Here is a 24,485-nt window from a genome sequence, read left to right as displayed (position 1 = left end):
CAAACCTGGTGCTTGAAGTTTCTCAATGTAGCACTTTGCTACCAAAGGGTGCATCTAAACTTTTGGTTCTTGAAGTTTTGCTGGAGACATCTCTTTCTTCCTCGTCCGGTTTATTAATCTCCGCTGTCACCTCAACCGATCGATTCTTTCTTCTTTTCATTGTTCCATGCCTGCCGCTTCCACTTTCGACACTGTGCCCAGTAGTATCCTCGTGCCCTGGTTTGTGTTCATCAAAGTATTTGAACAGGCGTGTCACTTCATGTTCCACCACTGAACTCAAGCTGGAGTGTGGTTTGTGCTTGGCTTGGTTTCTTGCATACTGTTGCGCCTCTTCTTCGGACATCATCTTTCCATCCATATACACAATAGTCGAATGCCGTCGATTTGGACCATCATACAGCTCCTGTAGTGTTCCGGAGCTGAAGTACTGAAGGTTTTCCGATAGGCTACGCTTTTCTCGTGTACCTTCACTAATGTCGGATTCGCTTCCGTTCTCTGCACCTCGAGGTGTCAATGCGTTTGAACTGCTGTCTAGATTTTCTAGTAGATTGTATTCCTTGTCTGCTGCCCGAGGTTTGCGACGAGGCGAATTTGGATTGGCCGACGAAGCGTTAGAACTTGGAATCGAGCTCGACGGGCTCATCAACCGCTCTCGTCTTGTTTTGATTATCTCTTTACATTTGTTCGTACAACCACCGACCCATTCAGATATCAGTACACTCAATGCTATCAGATATCCGATTCCCATCAGAAGAAACATTCCCTCCGTATCGGCAAGTGTTAAGCCTTTTTCACCAGCTGTTGGAACCCTCAAAACTTTGCCAACCGAAGCCTGGCGATATCTCCCATCTTTAGTTTTCTGTAGGGACCAAGAGACATCCTTGTTGAGTTTAGACATTATTCCAGCTTCTTGCATGTAAAGGAAGGCGTTGTTAAACTTATCCCTATGGACGGAGTTGCGCGGAAATACGAAGGACACACCGTACAAGGTGAAGCATTCCTTGCTGACGTGCAACGAATACCGTTTGTTAGAGGATCTGAAAAATTAAGGGTAATGATCACTTTTGAATTGACACAAATAATTTTTTTAAAACTATTCTGAAATCATTTTAATTATTTTGACGAACTATGATATTAAGTATTTCTACTCTATTTGGAAATATTTCAGAAAGTATGGAGGTGTCATGTCGATTTTTAACATCTGGTTGTCCATTAGATATTAGAATTAGACACATTCATCCAAAGGGTTCTAAACATAGGAGAAGAAGGTACGAAGACCAAAACTTGTCAGATATTGTACAGTCACCAAAAATGCGTTGGTCTTGTTATATAATAGAGACGACGAGGCTTATACTGGTATCAGAACAACGTGGTGAAATTCAGTACAGTGTTCGTGAAGGATTTCAAGATGAATCTGTTTTTTCCGGGAATGTGAAGAGCCATTGATGGAAACCATGTGAACATTGTTGGTCAACAAGATGACAGCTATCTTGATCGAAATCATTCATATACACTTCAAGTTCAATTCATTTGGGACTCAACCAAAAAGTATCGGGATGTGTTTTGTGGATTCCTGGATCAGCATTTTCGTAACAGCCCAGTTTACCGCTATTTTAGCTCACCTACACGTAAGTTTGCTCCAAATGAGCATTTAATTGGCTATAACGGACATAAATTAGAACCATTTATTATGACCCCCTTATAGAAGTTATCATAGATTGACTGTTGAAGGGTACGAGTACAATTTTCGTCTGAATAGATGGTTCCGGAACAGGCTGTTGGGCTTTGGAAAGTGAAGTAGAGAAGGATGTAGATTATGGAAGTATGGAAGCTTCAGAGTATACGAAGCTTTTCATTTTAACATCTTGTTGCCTACATGATTTCATTCTTCCACCACCACCAACAGACGAAAATCAATTTTCTGGAGGCAGCAATGAGTATCAAATCGATGCTGAGGATCTAGCAGAGAAAGCAAGAATTTTTAGACGGGCACAAACAAAAAAAAATCGAATAAGAACATTTATTTCACGATTTTAAAATGATTGTCTGTTCTAGGTATTCCGAGTTTCATTTCTTCTAATGCAAGTTTGCGCCCTCAAAGATCATCCCAAAGCTTCAATTCCCTGTTTCTTTCCTCTTCAATTTTTAATTTTGCCATTTTTAAATCGCTTTCATTTTGAACTTCCAAACGGCGCTCTTCGAATATGGTCTACTAGGTCCTGGCATCGAATTCCTGGGCTCTATATTTTCGTTAGTGACTGAAAATATAGACCCAATTGTTTCCTCGGAAACATTATGCCTGGCACTCTTTCCGAGAACATCGATCCAATACTTTTAAGTATGTCCAAGTAACAGCCTTAGGCCCGGATCGGCTCCTGGTATCCAAAGTGAGGTGGTAGGTTTTCATAAAGTTCGCCCATTTAGACCTCAACTTATCTGTGTTGTAGTTATGGCCTTTGACGATCATACTGTCCCTTATTTCACGCCATAAAAGAGATTTTCTTTTCATGGTTATGTCCCGAAATTCCTCTTCAAGCTTTAGAAGGAAATTGATGAAATCTGTTGCTGTTGCTGTTGCCATCGTCGATAAATTCATCATTGTTCCTTACTAGCAGGGGGTATCTCAGCTTCAGTTTGAATCGATGATGGTTCCAGGTTGAAAAAGTTTTCCAATAAAACTTTTTCTAGTTCACTTTAAACCATGACACGAACATACATATTATCAATTTTTTTTATAATACCCATCAAATTTAAAACATACTACCATATGCAATAACAATTACTTACCAGCCTGCAAAACAGACTCGTAATATTCACGGTTAAAGTGTAGTATTGTTTCTTCTCCATTTGAATTACAAACCACATAAACAGTGCCGTCCTCCTGGAAAATAGTTTCGGCAACGGCAAGGGTAATTGTATTCATTTTTTTAGAAAAATAAGTTTAACTATCGAAAAACAAACAAAATTACATAACAACAAACATATTATTTGAGATGGTTGCCCGGCTGCCTGAATAAAGTTGTTTTTATTTTTTTGAACGCAATTGTCAATCACATCGATAGACTTACTTATTTAATGCTCCCGCGCCTATCCTCCTGTGCATAGGGCCGTGGTAAAAGACCTCCACTGTTGACGATCCGGAGCCAGCGTCTTCACTTGGTCCCAGTCAAGACTCTCGTCGACAGTTCGTAATTCGGCGGCTAGGCTTCGCCGCCTCAAATTTCTGGCTCTGCCTCTTCTTCGATGTCCCTCTGGGTTCCATTCAAGGGCCTCTCTGCAAATCTCGTCCTCATCTTTTCGCAGCGTGTGTCCAATCCATCTCCACTTACGAAATATTGTGTTGAACTTACGGATCCTTCAGAAGAAACGTTCTTCCGGATCAGCAGAAGAAATCTGCTACTGCGTCGGCAAATCCAAAACATTACAATCACCGCATGCTTTGGTGATCAATTCGTAACTGATGATTACCAAACAAAAGAATAGTGATGATGATGACATATTAAATGTTTACACCATCACACGATTAAGCGAGACTACTCAAATTAGGTTCCTGGTAAAACAACAGTGTTGCCAGATATTCTGGGTAGAAGTATCAGCCTGACTAAATTTGTACTTTTAAACAGGATTTAAGACAAATCTGTTGTAAATATCTGTTCTAATGGCCTTATGTAACTTCAGATAGCATTTACCCAAATATAGTAACAAAACCAATATACCTCACCCTTCAAAAAACAAGGCGACACATCAAACACGCCATCATGTGCAGAAAGTTCCAACGATCATGTTTAAACATCGATAATCTAAACTACTTCTGGCAGATTTCTGATTTGTAGGTGTTGCCTCTTCTGATGGTGATGGTGGTACTATAATTGACTTTAGAAGGAACTTTCATCAGTAGATGATGCTGACAAGCGTGTCCTTGATAAGATGTAATAAAAAGCTGACTTAGATCAAAGAAACAAATGAATGAACAAAAATCTAAAAACATTAACATAGTTTAATCAAAGAATATTTTAAAATTTATCTTTTTAGTTTGAAAAAGTAACTTAAGAGAAGTACATCAGACAGGTAGAGAATACTTACTCCGCTGAAAAGTTCGATTGAACCAAATATTCTAGTTCGGCTTTGGAGCCAATAAAGGCATACGAAATGATGAATGCCTCCGTTACATTGCGAATGCCTTCCTCTAGAGTCGAGACCAGTTGAAGCTTCTTGACCAGTTTTTCCGTAGATTTGTCGCTAGAATTTGTAAACCATCGCTCCCAACCACCCCGATCTAGGGTGACCAAACGGAAGAAGCCATCGTTCAGCTGCTTTACCGAGTCGATTGTATCCGGCAGCACCGGCATCGTCACAAACGCAATTATTGATCCGGTGTAACATGATGTTATGATGATCGTGAATACCCAGTAAACACCTTGAACATGTAAAAAAATCATTTTCATCGAATCCCATACTTTAAAGCATAAACTTACCAATCAACATACGAGTTGAAGTCTTCTTTGTATTGCTCCAAGAATTTTCTCCAGTAAAAGTCAAACTGTTGGTGAAGGTTCCGAATACGTACCAGAACATGTTCTCTATCTCGGACCAATTGCCAACCAGATGGCGAAGGCTCATCTTGTCCGAGAACGCCAACGGAAAGATGGCCACCAAGTAGATCAGTGTCAATGCAAGCCACACTGGCCACTGGAAGGGTCCCAGAATGGCACGATATCTGAAATTGGAAAGTGATTATATGTAGTTGACCCAATTATAGTATTTCAAACAGCTTTAGAACCTTGGTAGAGCAGACGACATCAACGTCACGAAAGAAGCGCAATCAGTAGAATGCGCCACCGACATTTCCGTATTGAGATTCCGTTCAATTGTGACGTACACTCCCGCCATGCCAATGTCTGCCTGTCTTCGCTCGACCTCATCCGTTACAGCATCCCCTGACCTGTGCAGGATAAAATTTTACAAAAAGCGTTGAGTTTACGTATATCATAGAATTGGGGAAAATCTTACACGTTATGTTTATTTTGTGATATATGAATTTTTTTACGTAAATTTTATGTAGAAGTGGGAGTTTTCGTTTTTTATTATATAAAAATGGAGGCGTTTTCTTTGTAACACCATCACGTATGAATGGTCGGTCGTAATGAAGTGAAATTTGGTATCCGAGGGTTTTTCGGGTCAGAGATGGTTTGTATAATAGTTTCAAGAATCTCACTTTTTATGGAAGGGGAGCTCCTAAACAAAATCAACTAGAAACGGGACAAAACTCGAACAACTTGAAGACGATTTTAATGAAAACTGATTCACGAGCACAAAAAGTTATAGAACTGTAAACATTTTCCAACGATTTATTAGGTAACGGGTTAAACGAAGTTTACCGGGTCAGCTAGTTTATTATTAAAATTCATTTAATTAGCGGATGAGCAAAGTGCGGCCCGCAAAGCTTTTTTCCAATTTTTTTTTTTCGACTTTTTCTTTAATAGATTGTTATAAAACGCTTGTTCATACTGAACCAAAAAGAATTGACATATCAGTAACTTACCTAATAGTCATTCAGATTGTTATTTTTTTGCATATCTTGTGTTTTTCAAAGGCAAAAGTGAAATATTATTAATAGAAAAAACACCATATTTTAATTTTTTTTAATTCAGATGATATATTTTCCCTGTTAGTCAACTATGTTTCACTTGAATAGCTTATGTTGACATGGTCGACATGGGATTTTAATCAATGGGTGGTATGAAAAAACCTAGTAATTGCTTTTGCTAAACTAAATCGAGCAGTCGAGCAGTCGCTTAAAGCAATTGCTCCGGTTGTTATGAATAAAGTTTTTTTGACAGCTGTTTTCTCAGTCAGGAGCTTTTACTTTTAGAACAAGCTAGTTTGGTATGAATAAAGCTCAAATCTGAAGCAATTGCTCGACAAATCTCCTAGCAATTGCTTTATTTTCTAAGTATGCTCGGTAGCAGACTTTTCCAATAAAAAATTCTTTAATAACGTTATGAATTTATCAACTTAAAGCAATATTTCACTTCAAAACAATTCAAAAAGGCATTTTCAACATGGATAAAGAAAAGTCGAAGTGATAACCCAACTTTTTTCATATTCTTGTCGTTGTATAAAATCATTCGTCTAAGATGAAATTAAACAAATCAATTAGTAAATTCAAATTTTAAAAAAATCCGGCTATAGTGAAAGAAGTCCCAATTGGCTCAAAGGAAGAAATAAATTGTAATAATTTAAAACATATACAGATCTCTCATTTTTATATAATTCTAAGATTTAAGAAAAAAAATCTAAATTAAAATGCGCGCCTATTGCCTATTTTTTTATACATCGGAGGGGAGAGCTTATGATAAATATTAAAGTTAGGCCATTTCTTGTTTGACAATATTCGAATATGTATTCATTTTTCTTTAAACATCAACGAGCACAAATTAACCAAAAAATTCCGATCGTTCTCACACCCACCACTCGCTTCGTCGGCTTCAAGGCTATTTAACCGTACTTTTCAATTTTCTGATCGCCTTCTTTCATTTTACTTTAGAAAACTTCAGATTCTGCTATAGTTGGATTGCTCTATTTTTCGAAGCAAAAGCTATGTTCTAAGACTTTAGTACACATCCGCTAAGCAAATGTTTATTCATACCAAACTAAGCAAATGCTTTGGACTTTTGCTTTGATTGATTTCGAGCTAAGTAAAAGCTACCGAAGCAATTGCTAAACCTTATTCATACCACTAAATGTGACTCATAATCAAAAGCATCATTTGGTTCACTAAAGACGTTTGGGACGACTAATTTCGAAATTTCACAGTGAAATCATGCCAAAACTTGATAAATGGAGTAATTTTTCTTCAAAATAAGCAATCCGCATTTTCTAAGTTAGATTAGCTTTAAAAATGTTGTATCTGAATTTATGAAGAAGAAATTTAAGAACAAAATCGACGCTTCGTGGGAAAATTTCTCGAAGATACCCACAGAAATAGAATTTAAGTAAATAAATTTCAAAAACTTCTAACGCTGAGGAGACGTGGTTTCTCTAAAAGCTTAAAATATATTTTCCACGCTTTTTGTCATCGCTGTGATATAGCTTTAAACCAGGTCTGCCCATGGGGAGCGGGGAAAGGGGGTTTTAAATTCAAATTTACCTAAAACAACGAAACTGATTTCTAACGCCATTTTCTTTTCACAAATTGAAAAAAATATAAATTTTACTGATAAAATAAATCAAAATGTAACTTTAATTTATCGGTCCTATCGGAGAAAAGTGATGTCCTTTTTAGTAGGGACATCTAAAGATTATGAAATTTTTTTATAGATGGATAGAAGGTTAGGTTAAATCAAATATAATTGAAACAATATTCACCACACTTATTTTCTTCATATAATGAGAAGGCGACACCATCAGCATCCTCTAGCGGACAAAATGGAAGCATTAATTCGAGAAATTCGTCTAACTTGTGAATAGCGTGTATTCCGACTCGACTTGATCAGGGATGCCAGTTATAATAAATGAAATAGTTTGTTTCTATTCTTGCACCATAAAAATTTTAGTAAACCAACAAATTTTGTTTCAAAAAAATAGATTTGGATGCGCATAAAGTGTTTTTTTAAGATAATGTTTTAAATACAATCGGTCAACTGCTTAACTGTTTATCAAAATTTTGCTTACTAATAATAGTTAAGGAAAAAAATATCACGAAATTTACGTAGAAATATCGTTATTTTCTCTTTACTAGATGACGGGTGTCGCTTTTCAATTTGGCAAAAATGGGGTTTTAAACGATTCGTATTAAAAGATGGTATTTTTATTGTCTCATGCTAGATTTTTCTTGATAATATTTGAACATTTTCAAACAAATTGGTTTATCATTATCAAACTATAAAGTTTGTTAGATCATTTATCAAATCCAGATCTTAGGTCGAAGGACATTATACCGAGCTTTTATCCAGCAATAACGTGACAATAATCTCTCTTGAATGTTTATAATTAATGAATTGATTAAAAAAATCAATTTTAACAAAGCGTTTCAGAAATGCCAGTGCTCCAAAAAACAAAAAGCTAACAACTAATATCCATGTTTTCTGATTATGGACTTGGAATCATGCCTGAGAGACTTGTGACATATCTTCTGAAAAACATGATAGAAGTAAAGGCTGGTGGTGCGAATTTTGAATTCATTTGCGGAGCGGAGCGGAATGAGCGGAATTTATTTTTTTATGTGTTCCTAAACTGAACAAAAAAAGTGATGAAAATATGTTCGGACGGCATCCCTGATCAGCATTTTGACAACTCCAGATTAACATTTTGAAAGGGCACAGATTGATTTTTTTTATTAATTGAGACAAATGTATGCAACAGAATTGTTTTTTCTTTCAAATTTAAACCAATTGTACTGAAATAAATACTGGGTGTACATTAAGCATCATGTCATTTGTTATTACCAAGAAGGAAAAATTCTGTTCCCGCCATGGAATGTGACGAAATTATATTGGTATTGGCATGTATATTGGTTTTGAAATGAAACGTTTTTATTATTTTTTACTATTGCAAAACAAATGATATTCCAAAACACAAAAAGCTGTTTAACCCTTCATTTCATGATTTTTTTATTTTTCCTTAAAAATCGGTTTAAACAGTTAGAAATGATGTGTACATTAAAAAAAAAATTAAAATAAAATACGATTTTTCGCTTTTTCCATACATTAATTGTTGCATATTTGTTACTTTATGAAACGAAGGGTTAAATATAACTAGGAAAAATTAATAATAATCATTTTTGAATTTAAATTTTTTTTATTACTTAATCTATATTTAATTTTCGTCTCTTAGCTAAGCTTTTAAAATTTGTATTAAGCTTCCGCTTATTTTGATTTGCCGTTTTGTATGACATATTCTAGGTAACGGATCGTTGTTAAAAACTCGAAATAAAGACAAAGATGAAATAAAATTTATGGAGTTTGATTTAAAGAAACTAAAAGGCGCAAATGTTTGATTAAGAATGTGTGTTTGTTTGCTTTCTCGTTAAGTGTTGGCGGAAATTTGCAATGCAAAAGTCTAAAATCTGTGCAGGCAGATTTTATGGCGAGTGTCGTAAATCAATGTATTTTTAGTTATTTATGTATTCATAATAAATTAGTCATTTATTACGAATTCTTGACCTTAAAGTTTATGATTCTAATAACATTCCCTTTTCATTCTTTCTTTTTTTAAACTTTGCGCTAAATCGATAGGAATATTACAATCACGATGTTTAAGAGTATCAGCAGCGGTCAGGTGTCAAAGCTATAATAACACTAAATTTTGACACTTGCTCCTCGGTATTGAAAAAGCAAGCCAGGAGCCATATTTGAATACCGACCAGCTCCTGATTTGACAGATGCTAACAAAAGGAAATAGCATCAAAAAACAACAACACCTATCGGAGCGTCACTAGTGGCTAAAATGGAAACCAGTTTAGCACTTACCGGTGCGCAAATGTACTGCTAAAGCTAAAAAAGGACCTAGAATGTGTCCGGGGTTAACACCTGGGATAGCACTTATCGCTGCCGATGCTTTAAGGGTTTAGACAACGTTTTAAGAATTGTAAGAATATGCGCTGTTAATAATTCATATTTATTCAAATAGTAATCATTTTACTTCCGCCTTTTCTATATGCTACGCCACACTTTTTGCGATTGTCAATTGAAAAATCAGGACACCTGGCATCTCTGATCAAAGCTCCTAAAAAATTCACAGTGTAATAGTTCCATTTCTGTCGCCAGATAGCGCTATTCGTGTCTCCCGATTTCTCGTTAAGTGGTGTATATCGGTTCTAGTATATCTGGTTAAATTCAAGATGGTGAAAATGAGCGGGTTGAATTTAGTTAGAAGCATTACCATCACATATCAAATTTTTGATCAGCACGGGCCAACTACTAAATAGGTTCTACCCGCTCATTTTCACCATCTTTCATTTCATCTAACTTTCTATCCATCTATGAAAAATTTCATAATTTTTAGATGTTCCTACTAAAAAGGACATCACTTTTCACCGATAAGGCCGATACGGTGATTAATCTCTTCATAAATTTAAATAACTTTGGTCAAAACGAAATAGAAAAACACGACAACATAGCATCGGTGATAGGTCACTATCAGACTATCGACCGTACTGTTTCGCATCCAAACTCCGGATGTAGCAAACGCGGAGATAACAAACTGAGAAGACTATAGGTACATCGATAGAAGCGTTTCTGAGTTAAAGAGAGCTTATCTGAGCGATCACATATATCTAATCTTTTTGTTTGTTCGCACTGCAAGTTTTCCCGCTTGTGTCAACATGGTTTTCTCAAGAAACGCTCAACCGTAACGAATCTAACAAAGTTTGTATCAAGAACCTCACAGTGGATTATGCAAGGTTTCCAAGTTGACGCAATATACACTGACATGTCCAAAACCTTTGACGTAATCAATATAAACGCTTTACTGTCGATATAATGCAAGAATGGAATAACCGGATCCTGTCTTCAATGGATCCGTTCGTACCTGATCGAAAGAACGCAATATGTCAAACTGGAGAACGTGTGATCTAGTAAATACTTTCTCGGTCAATAGTGGTGTTCCACAAGGGATTCACTTGGGACCCCTGTTTTCATCACTGTTATGAACGAATTTCCTGGAGTGCTGATTGATGTGTTTGTGCTGGTTTATGCCGATGATTTAAAAATGTTTTTGCCTATTCGTCACCAAAAGGATTGCTTGGCTCTGCAAAATGCCTTACACAGGTTCACAGAGTGTTGCAGTAGATTCGGCCTAAAGATCAATTCCTCGAAATGAAACTTGATAACATTTTCTCGGAAAATAAGCAATATCACTTATGAATACCGCTTAGAAAACGATTGCATCATTGCTCGGCAAAACTCAGTGAAAGACTTGGGAGCTGTGTTGGACTCGGAGTTAACTTTTTCAAAACACATCGAAATAGTTGTAGCGAAGGCAAACTCTATGTTCGAAATGGTTAGTAGAATCTGTCACGAGCTGGATAATCCCTATACAATTGCCACAATCTACACTGGATTAGTTAGGACCGTCATTGAATATGCCGGCGTTGTGTGGCGACCGTATTACAACATACACAACAACAGACTAGAGAGAGTTCAGAAGAAGTTCTTGAAATACGCTTTGAGAAACCTTGGTTGGCAAGCATAAATGCCGGAGTATCGAGTCTTGGGCATGCTGTTAGGTTTGAATACGCTGGAAACCCGAAGAAAATCGATCGACGCACTGTTTCTAAAGGATTGAATCTGTGGAAGACATTATTCGCTCTATTTAGTACCGTAAACTGGGGGAACTTCGATCAGCGGGGTAACTTTGATCAACATGAAATTTTTGCAGATAATCATTATTAACTAATTTTTCTAAAGTAAGAATATCTTAAAACTATTTACTACGATTGAAAGCCTATAAGTTGAGATGCAAATAGGCTAAATTAGGTTTTTATTAGAGGATTTTTTATATTACTTACAATGTAACTTTAAAATCATAAAATATCTGGTTTTTTTAATGCTCACAAACAAACATCTCTCCTGATCAAATTCAAGCATTTAGGAGCAAATGGGTTGTTTAATGTGAAAGTTCAACTTTTTTCTTGATTTAGGTTAAGTTTAAGTGTTATTTTTATGGTCATTTGATGATAATTTTTGGATATTAAAAAAAAACGGTCATTTTCCATGAAAAAGTCCGTATAGAAAAAATGGCTAAAAACTCTATCAAATGGTTAAGTTTGAAGAAAAAAAAGAACATGGAAACAGTGCGAGGAGTAAGGCAATTGCATGAAGGTGTAATTTCATTTGTTTTTGTTGCCAAAAAGCTATGAAAAAATGTTTATAATTTTTGCCCCTAAAAGTATGCAGCAACATTGTCCATCTTTAGAGTATTTTTGTTTTTGAAAAAAAAAAACGTTGAAAAATTTGATTGAGTCCAAACAAAAAAATACTGTTATCGATGTTTTGAACCTACAGTGGCATCTAATGGCACTAATGGCATCAAAACAATACATTTGAAGTTGTTTAGATACGTAAAAACCATAGTGATCAATGTTACCCCGAAACTCGAAATCTGGTTTTGTAACAAACATTTAATTATAATCACCAATGTCGTTTGAATTTACTGCAATCAATGGTCATGTTTAAAACTCCTCACCGCAGTAAGGGTTTTAAAGTGATTAAAGTTCCCCCAGTTTACGGTATCTCTTATATCTCCGTACGGAGGCCGCAGCAATTTACGAAGCGTAAGGCCGTTTCAACTAGCTAATCGGACCCAGAATTACGCCCGAAACGAACCAATGTACCGAATGAGGCCATTTTATTACGCAAACGTCGATATTATTCAACTAAGCATGACCAGAGAACAAATTAAAAGTAGAATTGTGCAGTGCTCTTTTACAAATTAACAATAAGTGTAGTTATTAAGTGTCATTTATATTATAGAATAAGATAAAGGGCTGAAGCCTAGGATCTAATCAATAAATAAATAAATGAATAATGTGTGGTAATAGATAAAACTCTATCTGTATCTAGTCTTCATAATAGTTGACCCGTGCGGAACAAAAATTTGATATGTGATGATAAAGCATGGATCACTACAAATCTGGACGCACTATTTATTTTACCATAGTGCTCCTAGTTGTCGGATCTGGAATGTTTTGGCAGCTCTTTGTAGAGGAATGTTTCTTCTACCAGTGCTGAAAATTTCATTACGATTCGTTTTGTTTCAAAAAAGTTACACGTGATGGAAGCCGCGAGATGAAAATAAATTTTGAACACCCACGTCAAAAACCCGACGTGGTCGGGTTCAAAAATCGCGAAATCGTTAAAAATTGTCAAATCAACCGTGTGTAGCGTTCTCAAACGTTTCCGTGAGATGCGTACTATAGATCGGCAGGTTCATACCAAGCGTCATAGTGGAATTAAGGATCGGAAACTGCATTTGAAGGTGTTGAGAACGATCAAGGAAAACACAGGGTAGTTGGACTATGACATTGCCAAGAAATTCAACGCCGACCGGTGCACCGTCAGCTGAATTCGTCTACGCGAAGGAATACGATCCTATCGGACCAGTAAGCAACCAAACCGGACATTGAAGCAGAATTTAGTAGCCAAAAGACGTGCCCGCAAGTTATACAAGAAGATTCCAACGAAGTTCGACGGATGTATCCTCATGGATGATGAAACGTACGTGAAGATGGATTTTGGGCAGCTTTCTGGCCAAAAATTATGTAAAGCCACTGCAGTGGTGCACTGCACTGGTCATGGTGATGTCCCCGGCAACTTCAAATTCGTTTTTGCTGATAAGTTTGCAAGAAAGTGTTTGATCTGGCAAGGTATTTGCAGCTGCGGACGAAAAATTCCGGTTTTTGTGAAAAACAAGACCATGGACTCCGAAATTTACAAGGAGGAGTGCCTGAAAAACTTTTTTTTTTCGTACATTAGATTTCACAAAGGACTAGTTAAGTTTTCGCCAGATTTGGCAAGCTGCCACTACAGCTAGGAGGTTCTACAGTGGTATTGGGCCAACGGGTGGATTTTGTCGAAAAGGACATCAACCCACCCAACTACCCTCAATTCCGCCCTATCGAAAAATTTTGGGCAATTGTCAAGCAGAAGATGAAGAAGAATGGTAGGACGACTCGGGAAGCAACAGAGATGAAGAGATTGTGGAACAAAATGGCCGCTGAGGTCAGCGAATAGGGTGTTCAAACTATAATTAGTGATACTCAACCAAAAGTTCGAAAATTCAACAAAACAACATCGGAATAATTTTTTTATTATTTTTCCTTTAAAGTGCAATAAAAACCCTACATTTCAAGTACAAAACATTTTTATTTCGTTTATATAGCTCCGAGATAGACCCGTTTTAATGCATCCAGATTTGTAGTGATCCATGCTTTAATGCTTCTAAATAAACTCTACCCGCTCATTTTCACCATCTTTCATTTCATCTAACCTTCTATTCATGTATATTAAAAAAATCATAATATTTAGATGTCCCTACTAAAAAAGGACATCACTTTTCACCGAGTATCGGAAATAATAATAATTGTTATTAATTATTCATCTTTATTTGCATTTCTTATTTCTATTTAAAATTGAGGGGTTGATTGAAAAATTCCTCTGTAGTATTTTGAATTTGAAAAAAAATTTAATCCGGTTGAAATGTGAATTTAAAATTTAAAAAAATCGATTTTGAACTAATAAGGATTTATTCAAAAGTTGATTATTGAATTAAATTTGATAAAAAAAGGAATTTAATATTATTTCAAGAGTGCTAGTGATCAAAGTCAGAGATAAAACCTTTTTCTCAAATAAAATTCTTACAGCTATCAAAATAACAGGCCAAAAAAGGTCATTTTTGAAGTTCTAAACATTAACTTAAATCATGTTCAATTAAACTGACAAAAGACATGTTGGAAAATGGATAGTTTCGTGAATAATCAATTAGCAAAAAATAAAAATAAGGAACTCCAAGATTTGTTGTAAATATTGGCACAAATAAAACACTAATCAGCACAAAGCAAATGCAAATTTAGTTAGCTTTAAAGTTGCAACTTCGAATAATTTTTCGAACTTTTCAAAGATTTATTAAAAAATCATGATCATTTAAAAAATTATGGTTTTGTGTTAAATGAAAAGTTTATTAATTTTCATTCGAAGGTTTTAAAGTTTAATGTTTCAAGCTTTGACCCAAGCTTTGAAATTAGACCCAACAATAGACCACGGATACAATTTGAAAAGTTGAACATAATATTTTCAAAGCAATGGGAAACTCTCAACTTTTTTTAGAAAAAGTTTTATTAAATGTTGATTATGGGTACATTTGATCCCTGATCATTGCTGATTACGAGATTACTTATATTTGTCCAATTATAAATATTTATCCAATAACTGTCTCAAGAAAAAGGCTAAACTAATTAATTTTCTCTTAATTATAGAAAACAGCGCCTTCAAGTATGCAATGTCATTAGGGTTGAGACAAAGTTATGGAAAATGTAATTCGAACAAAACCAAAAATTAATACAAACGGTGCTTTATACGTTATCATCGTTATCGACATCAACAATATATAAAAACTATAAATTTTCAAACGTTTTTATTTGATTTTACATTAAAAATAAAGTTTGTTGCAACTTACCCTTTTTACTTAGCAGGGTGAAAATCGCATGTTTTTTGTAAATTTAAAAATAACTGGTGAAACCAATAGTTTTTCTGTCCCACCAACCTTTAAACTTTTGATGTACAAGCGGTTAAGTTTTCAGAAGCCATTGAAGTTGAAAATTGTTGCATGATGCCCCAGTTGACGGTACTTGTTTAATCATCTTTTATAGCCTAACCGTAGGCGCTTAGTTTGTTTCAGATTTGCAGTTTCATTGATAGTGTTGTTCCAATCACATGACAACAACTATCCGCGACGTTAATATACCGTTCCTGGGTACATAGAAACTTACCCCAAATAGGTTTTAGACGGCTCCTTTATATCGTAGGTGAAGTTCAAATAATTACTCAACGTTTTCAGCAAGCGTATTTCCAGTCCATCCCATCGGATGGCAATATTACCGACTCCATCGGTGGACAGGATTTTAAAGACGAAAGGAGGCTGATGGGCTGCGGCAATTGTGAAGCGATGACCCGAGAATCCTTTGCGTATTTTCTTCGGGAAAAGTTCAACATTCGGTCGAGAAAATTTCCCGTTCATCCATGTGGTCAGCACGTAGGGCCGATTGGAACCTAAGCCATCAACGTAGAGTTCGTGGGTGTAAAGAACGTAGGGAATTTCGTCGTTTGCCGCAGTCTTTGCTTGGGAGTACGATTCACCGATAACCAGAAGATTCAGGATATCCCTTGATTGCTTGGAGGATAAGAAATCCTGCAACTTCCACTGACTCGATCGAGGTATAACAATCACAAAACTGTTCAGTTGCGGTCCAATGATTTGTCTGGTCATCATGGCGTCGGACAAGAACAGAATAAAACTTCGACACTTGGAGGCAGTTGGCAACAGAAGATCTGGACTGTCCAACGTATAGTTTGCGTTTATCTTTCCGCAGGTGTACGTCGTGGGAAACTCATTGAAAAGCGTCTCCATAATGAAACTTTCCTTTTGCTCGACGAATACGTCAAACAAAATAATAGGAATGCAGGCACTCAAATGTTTGGTGATAATGCGGATCAAAAGCTTCACCAGCGATCGAGCTTGCTTATCATCCGTCAAACGATGAGCGAAATTTCTAGCCCATATCTGTTCCTTAGTTTTGGGGTTTCCACGAAATGTCGGATCGGCGAATCGTTTATTTCGCGAATCGGTCCCTTCAAATCCAGAATATGTTTCATTTTCGGGTTCGATTCGTCCCGACACATACTGCTCACTGGACAACTCATAGTATTTGAATTTGTTCTGCGATGGTCCATTATATGCAATCAATGCATCCTGATACTTGTCTCTACCCTGAACAACCCCAGACAAGGCCAGTAAAAGTTCCAACCACAGGAATAGTAAAACACTGATCAGCACAATCTTCTTCATGTTGCACCAAAACCCGAAAATGTGTCCCGAACTACACTGCTTTCAATCAAAAGTAACTGTAAAAGCATCCCCAATCGAGGGGTTGTCTTTTATAGAGGCATCCACTGAGCATGGCATTCGTCCTTGCAACAACCTATGCGAGGAAATGCTGGAAAATTCATAAAGCCCAGTGACCTTTTGATCCCCCGCGGCTGCCATGGGTTATGATTGAACCTGGTCGGGATTGATCAGGTGTGTAGCCGAATTGTTTCCTATTTTTCTCGTTTTCTTTCATTCACAACCATTGAACAGCAAAAACGAAAGTTAGCTGTGGTTATTTCCGTACGGATAGGGTCTGGTTGAAGCTTCTTCAATTGTAATAGAAATATGAATTGAAGAAATAAAAATTCTTTCTTCCTACATGTTGGATTTCCGTAGGCCTATAGGCTATAGGCTTCTTCTATTTTAGTAGAAGTAGCGTGAATCTTTACCTAGAAGCCGACATCAGCCTCTATGCATTCATTTCTGTGGTTATATTTTGAGTTTTGAGGATTTTTCTTTGTTTTTTTTTTTAATAAATCGATGTGAAGTGCGAATAAAATTACAACCGCTTTAGAAAAGACATTTACCGTAAAATGGGGGTAACTTTGGCCACCGGGGTAATTTTGACCAACAAATAATTTTTCCACATTATCATCAATAACTCGCTCTATAGTTTGAATTTTTGAAAACTGTTTTCTACATTTGAAAGCCTCTTAATTGAGTTAAAAATTTGCAAAATTTGGTTTGTATTTGAAATTTATTTTCTGTTAGTAATAATGTAATTTCAAAATCTTAAAATATCTATTTTTCCAAGGCTCGCAAACAAACAGCTCTACTGATGACACCAAACAGCATTTAGAAGCAAACGGGTTGTTAAATGTGAAAGAACAAATTTTTTTCTTTGTATATGTATAATTATAGTGCTATTTTTACAGTCATTTAATGATAAATTTTTTATATTTGAAAAACAAGGACATTTCCAAGAGTAAGCCTGTATTGGACAAATGGATAGGAACCCTATTCAATGGTTAACTTTGAAGAAAAAATGAAAATGGAAATGATGGGAGGGGCTAGGGGAATGTGTGAGGTAAAATTTCTATTGTATTTGTGTATTGTGTCTATTGTGTATTTCTATTGTCGAAGCTAAAACTATTAAGATATTGTTATAATTTTTGCCCCTAAATGTATGCAGCATCATTGTTCTTTTTTTTATTTTTAAATGTTTTTCAAAGAAAACGTTAAAAAGCAAGGTAATATTGATAAACTAGCATTTGCAAATATTATGAAGGCGTTTTGTATCCTTGTTGTAGAGATTGATCAATGTTACCCCAAAGCATCAAATTCTGAACAGAGACGAATTCGATTTTTAAGTCGATTTTAAAATAGTCTAATAAATTTCTGCAACCATGTTTTACGTTCATAGGAGTCCAGTGCTGGTTTTAAATGCATGAAACATGCCACATTCAACTTAACAGAAAAAATATTCGAACAATATTGAAAAAAGTGATCAATCTTACCCCGTATTGCGGTACTCAGTACAAGCATATATCAAGTCTGAGCGTATTTAGCAAAGTTTTCGAGAAATTACTAGTAAATAGAATTACCAATTTCCTCAATTGTAACAGTGTTCTATATAGTATGCAATATGGGTTTAGAGCAGGCTCAAATACTTTTATTGCAATTTCTGAACTTGTGGATTCCATAATTAAAGAAATTGATTCCAAAAATATAGTTGGTGCTTTATTCTTGGACCTGAAAAAGGCGTTTGATACGCTTAATCATGGCATCTTACTGGAAAAATTAAATAAATATGGAATAAGGGGCAAAGCAAATGATATAATTCACAGTTATCTTTCGGATAGGAAACAATATGTAGTTGTTCAAGGAGTAGAGAGTGAAATCAGAAATATTGGTGTAGGCGTCCCACAAGGCAGCAATATAGGGCCACTACTCTTTCTTTTATATATTAATGATCTATATAAACTTCCACTTTTAGGTACAGCAAGGCTTTTCGCTGATGACACAGCACTTTTCTATACAGGAAAATCTCCGAATGTCATAATCGATAACATGGAGCATGATTTAAAATTACTATCCGCATATTTTAACAGCAACTTGCTATCATTAAACTACACAAAAACAAAGATATTTCGCTCGGCCAGGAAAGTAATATAGAGACAATATAGAGACCCTAGCATGAACCAGTTTGTTATAGAAGAAGTAAAAAGCTTCAAATACTTAGGTATTCACTTGGATAGTACTCTTTCGTGGAATTGCCATACAAAAAATCCAGAAAAAAAATTTCTCCTCTTTGCGGTGTCCTCTGGAGACTACGACGTTTTGTGCCTCAACATGTCTTGTTGAAATTCTATTACGCTTTTATCCATTCAATTTTATACTACCTTATCTCAGTTTGGGGTCGAGCATCTCAATCACATTTACAAAAGCTGCAATCCTTGCAAAACAGACGTCTAAAAAATATTTACAATCTCCCTATTTTACATCCAACCAAACTTATTCACTCCTCCAGTGCTCATAACATCTTACCTTTAGTAGACCTTTGTGACTTCTGTGTAGCGGTGATACAACGTCTTATTTGAAGTGCGTAATAAATACATTCATCGTGCATTACATCATAGATCACCATCAGGTAGCCCCTCGACAGTCGACCAAGCACCAGTCCCCCAGGCGGCTCGCACGGGCCCAGACAGCGTGCGAGGCACGGGTAACGTGACTTCTCCGGGTTAAGCGCGGTGCTGGAACCTATAACCGACGGCTAGGCCCTTCCTAGCCCGCCACTAGGTTGCACAATTGGCGATCCTGCCGGATATATTCTGGACTTCGAGAATCTGGTTTCTTCTGGTGGATTTATTTAAATTTGAAACGCAAAGAAAAATCGTAAGTAGCCATTTTGAATTTTTTGAATCGATAAAGATTTTTCCCAGCGGCCTCAAATGTGTTAATTGAGTTTGCCTACAGCGACAGATTTTTCCATTAGATGAAGTAGATGAGGGAAAATAAATAAAATGCTTGTAGGAAAAATTTGCGCGATGTGTAGAACCCATAACAAACTCCGCGATACCTCCGTGGAAAAAATTGAGTTATTTTATCTAGCAAGTTGTGGACTTCCGCCTGAGGAAATGTCTTACACAGTTGACGCGATGAGGACTTCCGTCACAGCATTAGAAGTACTTGGCGAGATGAGGACTTCCGGCTAAGAAACATTGGAGTTGCTTTATCTGGCGCGATGAGGACTTCCGTCAGAGCACTCGGCGAGTTGTGGACTTCCGCCTGAGAAAATGTTGTTTTGTTTCCCTACACAGTTGACGCGTTGAGGACTTCCGTCAAAGCTTGAGTTGTACTTGGCAAGATGAGGACTTCCGCCTAAGAGAAATTTGAGTTGTTTTATCTGGCGCGATGAGGACTTCCGTCAGAGCACTCGGCGAGTTGTGGACTTCCGCCTGAGGAAATGTTTTGTTTTCCCACCCAGTTGACGCGATGAGGACTTCCGTCAAAGCATTAGAAGTACTTGGCGAGATGAAGACTTCCGCCTAAGGAAAATTCGAGTAGATCTATATGGCGCGATGAGGACTTCCGCCTGAGCTTTCGGCGAGTTGTGGACTTCCGCCTGAGGAAAGATCGTTTCTACACAGTTGACGCGATGAGGACTTCCGTCATGGTTGTGAAAATACTTGGCGAACTACCGCCTGTAAAAATTTAAATTATTTTTATTGAATATCTGGCGTAATGAGGACTTCCGCCTAAAGAGAGTTGGTCTGTTGTATTTGGATCGACAAAGACTTCTGCCAGGCAAGTGTACTTCCATCTGAACCAAATAGCTTGTTTCATAACGCTGACGCGATGAGATGACGACTTCCGTCAGAGCAGCAGAAACTTTTGGCGAGATGAGAACTTCCGCTTGAATAAGTTATCTGTTCTATTGAATAAATACCACGATGAGCATGTCTATTGATCGTACAATAAATGAATATTAGCGGAATTTGGAGTTGACAAGATGCAGAATTCCATCAACTGATGACGGGAAAATTTGGTTGAATTGAATAGTTTGGTAACGTCTAAGTAAATATACACGTAGAAGTTTCATGATTGAGTTCGAATACAACTAACTAGTGCTAGCAAATGAATCATTGCTTGTTCGTTGAAGTAAGAGTACAAATAGTTGTTGTTGACTAGCTGAACATTAATTAAATTGTAAAAGCATGCTACACTAGCAATTAATATTCGATACAGAATAAACGGCATTAGTTGGAATTTGGTTTTGATCTTAGCATTCGACTTTGAATCTTAAAACGGTTTAGCCTTACGTAGCTCAGAGAACCTCAGCGGTAATCATAGAAGCCGAGATGCTCGTTCAGATATCGACATCTGAATACTTCGGTAGAAGAAGAATGAGCATGACTTTTAACTGTTAGACATTGTTTGTCGCTGTTTTTTAAAACTCAACATTTCGGAACGCATCTGAAAAAAAGGATCTTTAAATTTAACTGATAGCCCTCGTTGCATGCCCATGACAACTCTCATACTTGAATGATTATTTTTAGCAATAAGTTCCAGGCGCATCGCACGAAGATTTGCAGGTTCGTGTCCTGTCACGGTTGCCACAAATTCCTTCGTCTCTTGCGGTTCGCGTTTAAGAAACGATCTGACTGTCGATGATCCCTAATTTCACATGGAAGCTTGTGGGAATTGAATAACGAGATGGAAGACCGTGTATGTTCGTCGATACAAAGAGCTAAATCTCCAGAAAACTTTCCGTCACATGTTTTGGCAAGAGAGGTGCGACCACCAGTGCATGCATGTTACTCACATTTTGACGAGTCTGCTTGTCCCCGATGGAAATTTTTCGAAGGGGAGCCGTGTTAATGGACGATGGTTTCAGCGTAGAGGAACTAATAAGGATGTACAGGGGGCGTTATCGTTTTTTTATAAATCGGTTTTCCTGCCGTCATTTTTTTCCTTTTTGTCCAACTGAGCATCGACATTTTCGAATAGGTTTGATTGGTTGATTGTTTGTGTCCATATTCCAGTCACCTCGATCACCGTTTTCAGTTGCATGTTTAATGGTGATGTGTTGTAATTGTGTTCGCCTCTCGTTCGCGGTTCAGCGGGTTTTTTGTCCTCGTTGCCTGCGCTGGAAGAGGACATCGAAGATTGACTGTCGATCATAGTATGGTTCACCCACAGCCAGCGTCAGCAGTTTCGAACGGGCTGTGGCAGCTGAACTTGGCCACTTCCGAGGCGCCGGGGTCTAGAGTCTGCAAAAAGTTGCACTAGTGGCGTGCTTTCAATATCTGCCAGCATTTGCGGAACTGGCCCGGTAAGGCCGCTAAATTGCGATCATCGATGAATTGGCGGCGACCTGGAACATGGGTGTCCAATTTGTATTGACGGCAAATCTGGGTGTGGATGCATCAGTTTCTTCCACCGACATTAGACTCCAACCCAGGACTGGCAGGCATATAAGGGACCGAGAAATTTGGCGAGAATACAAACCAGTGAAGCTTCTTGGACTGAAAATTGATCGGCTCGTAAAATTGCACAAGTAAGTTTTGAAGTAAATTTGTTTTGTTTACCTTTTTGTTTTGTTTCTACACGCTACAATGAAAACAGCAATAAATCATTAAATTATATCCTAAATGTGCAAATAGGGCCAGGGCGTGTACAGCTTCGGGTGTGTTCTTATACTAATACACGGAATCGTCCATCTTGTGACAGGCAATCGTAATCGTAGGCATGGTAGGCTAACAAGTCGCTGTCAAAAAAGCGCTCCGTCTCCACCCCCCCCCCCCCCCCCTCCCACCAATGAGAAACTTTTGGTACCCCTTGCCTGCTTATCCTCAATATGCAACCACCCGTAGCTGTAGGCATGCTGAATAGGGCTGAACATCAGGGATGCCAGGTGGTTTGGCAAAAATCGAGAAAAAAAAACAGGATTTATCAGGACACCTGGCAGCTCTGCAGAACATGCAAATTGAAACAAGACAAATATTTGGATATGGTGTATCACACAATTATTTGGAAAAAAACTTCCACTTGAAAATATAATTTATCAAAGAATGACATATTCTTTTTCTTTGTTTGTACTTTTTTTTATTGAGAGTGGAAGGGGGATGTGTAGCGGTGATACAACGTCTTATAGGTCGATTCACGCACTGCCTGGCCTCACTGTTTTTGACATTTCGCGATTCCTGTTTTGATTTCTTATTTTCCAATTCTACACGCTGAGGAAGCAAAGCAAACATTTGGGTCCTCATTTAATTCCCATTCACACGTTTTTAGCTCAATTTAGGGATTTTCTTGGCTCAATTTTGGGATAAAGAAAATTGAAAAGAAAATTAGATGTTTGAGGTATTAAATAATGAAAAATCAATAATTTTGTTTGTAAATCCAGCTGGATTAAATGAACTTAAACTTTAAAGTTAAACCACTAACTGGACACTCGTTTTCGATTTTTGGCGTTACTCGAAAATTAACGAAAATGTCGATACCAATAAAATTTGCATGCTCGAATTGCTGCCGCGCAATGTCGACGATAGGAGGCTTCTAGCCAAAAACAGAGAGGAATTTGGTTTTAAGTCTCATGTCAATGTGATTAGTGGTTTAACTATCTGAAGTTATTTTTATTTCTAGAAAATATCATATCGTATAAATTTATAATAGTTCAGCCTTTTCTTTCGGAATGTTCACCGGAGAATTTTCCTATATTGTATTCTTCTGTCCCTGAATAGTGTCGTCGTACAAGTATCTGCATTTGTTTACAGCTTCCGGTCAAAATAACACAAGAAATTTCAGAACAATCGATTCGGCACATTCGAATTCCTTAGAAGTTTCCACATTTGGACATTCGATGGGATTTTTTGTTTCAAGAAGAGGCGCTTTCCCAGAATATTCAATGCAAAGTGGGTTGGTCCAGAAAAAATGTGTTGAAGAAGGATTTTAAAAACATGTTAAAACATTTCAATAAACAAACCTCCTTTTCGAAATTTTAAAGAATTTTCAAGTTTCCGTTCATTCCCGGAGAGATAACCATTAAAAACCAAAAAATGCGCTAAACTTAGTTCACAAAATGGGACTTGGTTTTTTGCTATCCTCAAACTGAGTTTTGAGTTAAATTTCTTGACCGTGCAGCTACACGAAAAATTTCGCCGCACCCCATTTCTCGTTCGTAAAATTTTGTAAACAGGACGTGCGAACTGTCACCACAAAAGGGAGAATACGTCATCGTGAATCGACCCATTTGAAGTGCGTAATAAATACATTCATCGTGCATTACATCATAGATCACCATCAGGTAGCCCCTCGACAGTCGACCAAGCACCAGTCCCCCAGGCGGCTCGCACGGGCCCAGACAGCGTGCGAGGCACGGGTAACGTGACTTCTCCGGGTTAAGCGCGGTGCTGGAACCTATAACCACGGCTAGGCCCTTCCTAGCCCGCCACTAGGTTGCACAACTTCCAAACTATCATGTATGTTTTTGACAATATGCACTCATCAAATACCATCCAAAATATCAACTTTAGAGCTGCAATAAGAACACACAATACTCGTCATTTAAATTATTTACAACGCTGTCGGTCATTTACAACTTTAGGACAGAAAAGAATTTCTTTCATCGGACCAACCAAATATAATAACTTACCCAATGATCTGAAAGAAACTAATCGTCGATCCATATTCAAAAACAAACTGCTTCAAATGTTCAAAGAAAAAATAAGTCGTTAAACAAGCCGAACAAAGCTAGCTTTTAGTGTAAAGATTTATAACTTTGTAGCGTTAATTCTGTATAATTTTTACTTGAAGTGTTAGTTTTTTTTTAATTTAGTATAGTTTTATTGTATAATTAGTTTAACTTTGTTTCAACATGAATCTCTTCAAAAGAA

At 37.0% G+C, this 24,485-nt stretch overlaps 1 protein-coding gene across 1 annotated transcript; it reads right to left on the bottom strand.

Annotated features, from left to right (window-relative positions):
• Positions 1-22: 22 nt before the first annotated feature.
• On the bottom strand, positions 23-16,563 carry LOC129742411 (ionotropic receptor 21a). Its single transcript, XM_055734310.1, has 5 exons — positions 15,488-16,563; positions 4,781-4,942; positions 4,476-4,717; positions 4,084-4,417; positions 23-1,037 (listed from the first exon to the last, which is right to left on the bottom strand). Exons 1-5 carry the CDS (start codon positions 16,561-16,563, stop codon positions 23-25), a joined length of 2,829 nt encoding a protein of 942 aa, XP_055590285.1.
• Positions 16,564-24,485: the final 7,922 nt, after the last annotated feature.

This window comes from Uranotaenia lowii, chromosome 2, assembly GCF_029784155.1.
Source record: "Uranotaenia lowii strain MFRU-FL chromosome 2, ASM2978415v1, whole genome shotgun sequence".
NCBI classification, from domain to species: Eukaryota; Metazoa; Arthropoda; class Insecta; order Diptera; family Culicidae; genus Uranotaenia; species Uranotaenia lowii.
The sequence above is the reverse complement of the archived record's forward strand: the minus strand, read 5'-3'. Positions and strand labels throughout refer to the sequence as shown.

Coding starts and splice junctions, on each gene's coding strand:
- LOC129742411 (XM_055734310.1), bottom strand. CDS start 16,563: ATGAAGAAGATTGTGCTGATCAGTGTTTTACTATTCCTGTGGTTGGAA. Junction 4,418..4,475: donor TTCAACTCGTATGTTGATTG/GTAAGTTTATGC, acceptor TACATGTTCAAG/GTGTTTACTGGGTATTCACG. Junction 1,038..4,083: donor CAATCGAACTTTTCAGCGGA/GTAAGTATTCTC, acceptor TTAATTTTTCAG/ATCCTCTAACAAACGGTATT.